The sequence below is a fragment of the Eimeria mitis genome, genomic scaffold (genome assembly GCF_000499745.2).
Source record: "Eimeria mitis Houghton genomic scaffold, Emh_scaff2934, whole genome shotgun sequence".
NCBI classification, from domain to species: Eukaryota; Apicomplexa; class Conoidasida; order Eucoccidiorida; family Eimeriidae; genus Eimeria; species Eimeria mitis.
Genome location: NW_013571276.1, coordinates 5,189 through 6,848, shown reverse-complemented (window position 1 = coordinate 6,848; position 1,660 = coordinate 5,189). Strand labels below are relative to the sequence as shown.

Genomic DNA, 1,660 nt, shown 5'->3' with positions numbered 1-1,660 from the left:
CGCCTCTACAAGCTAGAAGGACCAGCTATCGCCTAGTTTGTGTTTTACAAACTGTGGCAAATAGACTCACTTTACACCAGAGGGGTAGCCAGTGGCTTGCAGGGCAAAGGAGAATTCGGAGAGTGTCAATGCTTCCGTTTCCGTTCGAAGCCCCTGTAAAAATGAAAAACCATGCGACTACACGCCACAATAAGAATGCACTGGAGTAGACAGCGCAGAGCTTGAGAGTGGCACAGCACCTCTTTAGGCAGCTCACCCAAACACGGCTCGTCCAGTAGCACCTCGATGCACAGATCCTCCAGGAAAGCCAACTGCTTCTGAAACAGTGTCACTCTTTCCGCTGCGCTGATCTGAGAAAGTATGAATTCCGCATCCGCCTCCCCGCGAATCTCTGCTTTTTGGTTCTGGTCTTGCTGATTCAAATTGAGTCCTCTGAAATTCAACTGATTCTTCAATGTAAGATTTACTGCTACGGGTTCCACATAGGCGGCACCTCTCGTGAACGGATGGGGCCCCGACCCACGCGTTGTCTCCCCGGCCTCCAAGGCTGGCCTACTTGCAGCACAACTGGGTGTAGCTCCGCTATCATTGTATTTGCATCTTATTCTGCAACTACCAAACTTGGATGCAAACCCACAGGCAGTCCCACGGGCACCTTGACGAACAGACCCGCGGAACCGGGCGTAGGCCACACGCTGGCCCAAATGGGCCATTACCGTGTATACAAATCTAAACTCCCCGACCTTCACCTGCTGGACTTCCCGTAGTCGTAAGAATGCTGAAGAAAGCCAAAGGCGCAGGGAAACAGCGAGAGAACAATCCGATGGGAAAGATAGAGAGGACACACACTTCGGTTGGCCGATACGGAGTCGACAAAAGAGAGAAAACGCTCGGCTGAACAGCTTTAGTTTTCGGAGGTGTACAGTTGAATACTTATAGCATACGCAACCAGGTCGCGACAGGGGCTACCAAAGTGCCATACCGGATGCGATGTGTTTCTGAATCGATAGCAGATCTGCTGCTGGGACGCAGGTGGCCTCTTCCGCACGAAGCACCAGCGAGCGAGCAGGCGGTGTCGCCATACTCCATGCGTTCCGTTCATCATCCAGTGCCTTGTAGACTGAAGGAAAATGCATCAGATGATGTCGAGAAGCTATACTACATATGTGAAAGAAACACAAGCACCTTTGCCTCGTTGCAGTTTGCACAACTGTCGCCCTAGCGTATCTCGCACAGTGTATGTTATGCTGTGTGGCCTGGAAAAGGCGCCTGTTCGCACAATCACGGCACCAAAACTCACTTGAATCTGGTAACCAGGCATATTCTCCGGCCACTGCTTTCGCGCGGCGAGATGCTGACTGCGCCGCCATCGACGCCAGACGTGATGCCAAAAATGCGGGGTCTGGCAGTCCACGGAAGACATCAGCGGCCTTGAGGTGACAGCTCGTCGTAAAGCTTCCAGAACCTCTACCAGCCTGAAGAAATCGCGTGTCGCAAAAAAAGGAGTTGGATACCTCAGGAAAGCCTTCAAAAGGGGAAACTGCTGCAGCTACATATCATATATACACCCACTGACTAGGCGGATGCTTACCGAATCGAGTGCTTGCCCGAAAGCAGGGAACGCCTCTATAAGCTGCTTTCCGAGCTCAACTGCCTGCCT

General features: G+C 52.2%; 1 protein-coding gene across 1 annotated transcript in view; it reads right to left on the bottom strand.

Annotated features, from left to right (window-relative positions):
* Window positions 1–66: 66 nt before the first annotated feature.
* The window catches only part of EMH_0060440 (5'-3' exonuclease, putative), a gene marked incomplete at both ends in the record, with an annotated part of 6,665 nt that continues 5,071 nt past the window's right edge, over window positions 67–1,660 (bottom strand). The window contains 6 exons of the mRNA XM_013497796.1: window positions 67–153; window positions 282–432; window positions 670–778; window positions 983–1,120; window positions 1,301–1,475; window positions 1,592–1,654. Of these exons, the coding sequence (XP_013353250.1) occupies window positions 67–153; window positions 282–432; window positions 670–778; window positions 983–1,120; window positions 1,301–1,475; window positions 1,592–1,654 (723 nt within the window). The remainder of the gene's footprint in view (window positions 154–281; window positions 433–669; window positions 779–982; window positions 1,121–1,300; window positions 1,476–1,591; window positions 1,655–1,660) is intronic.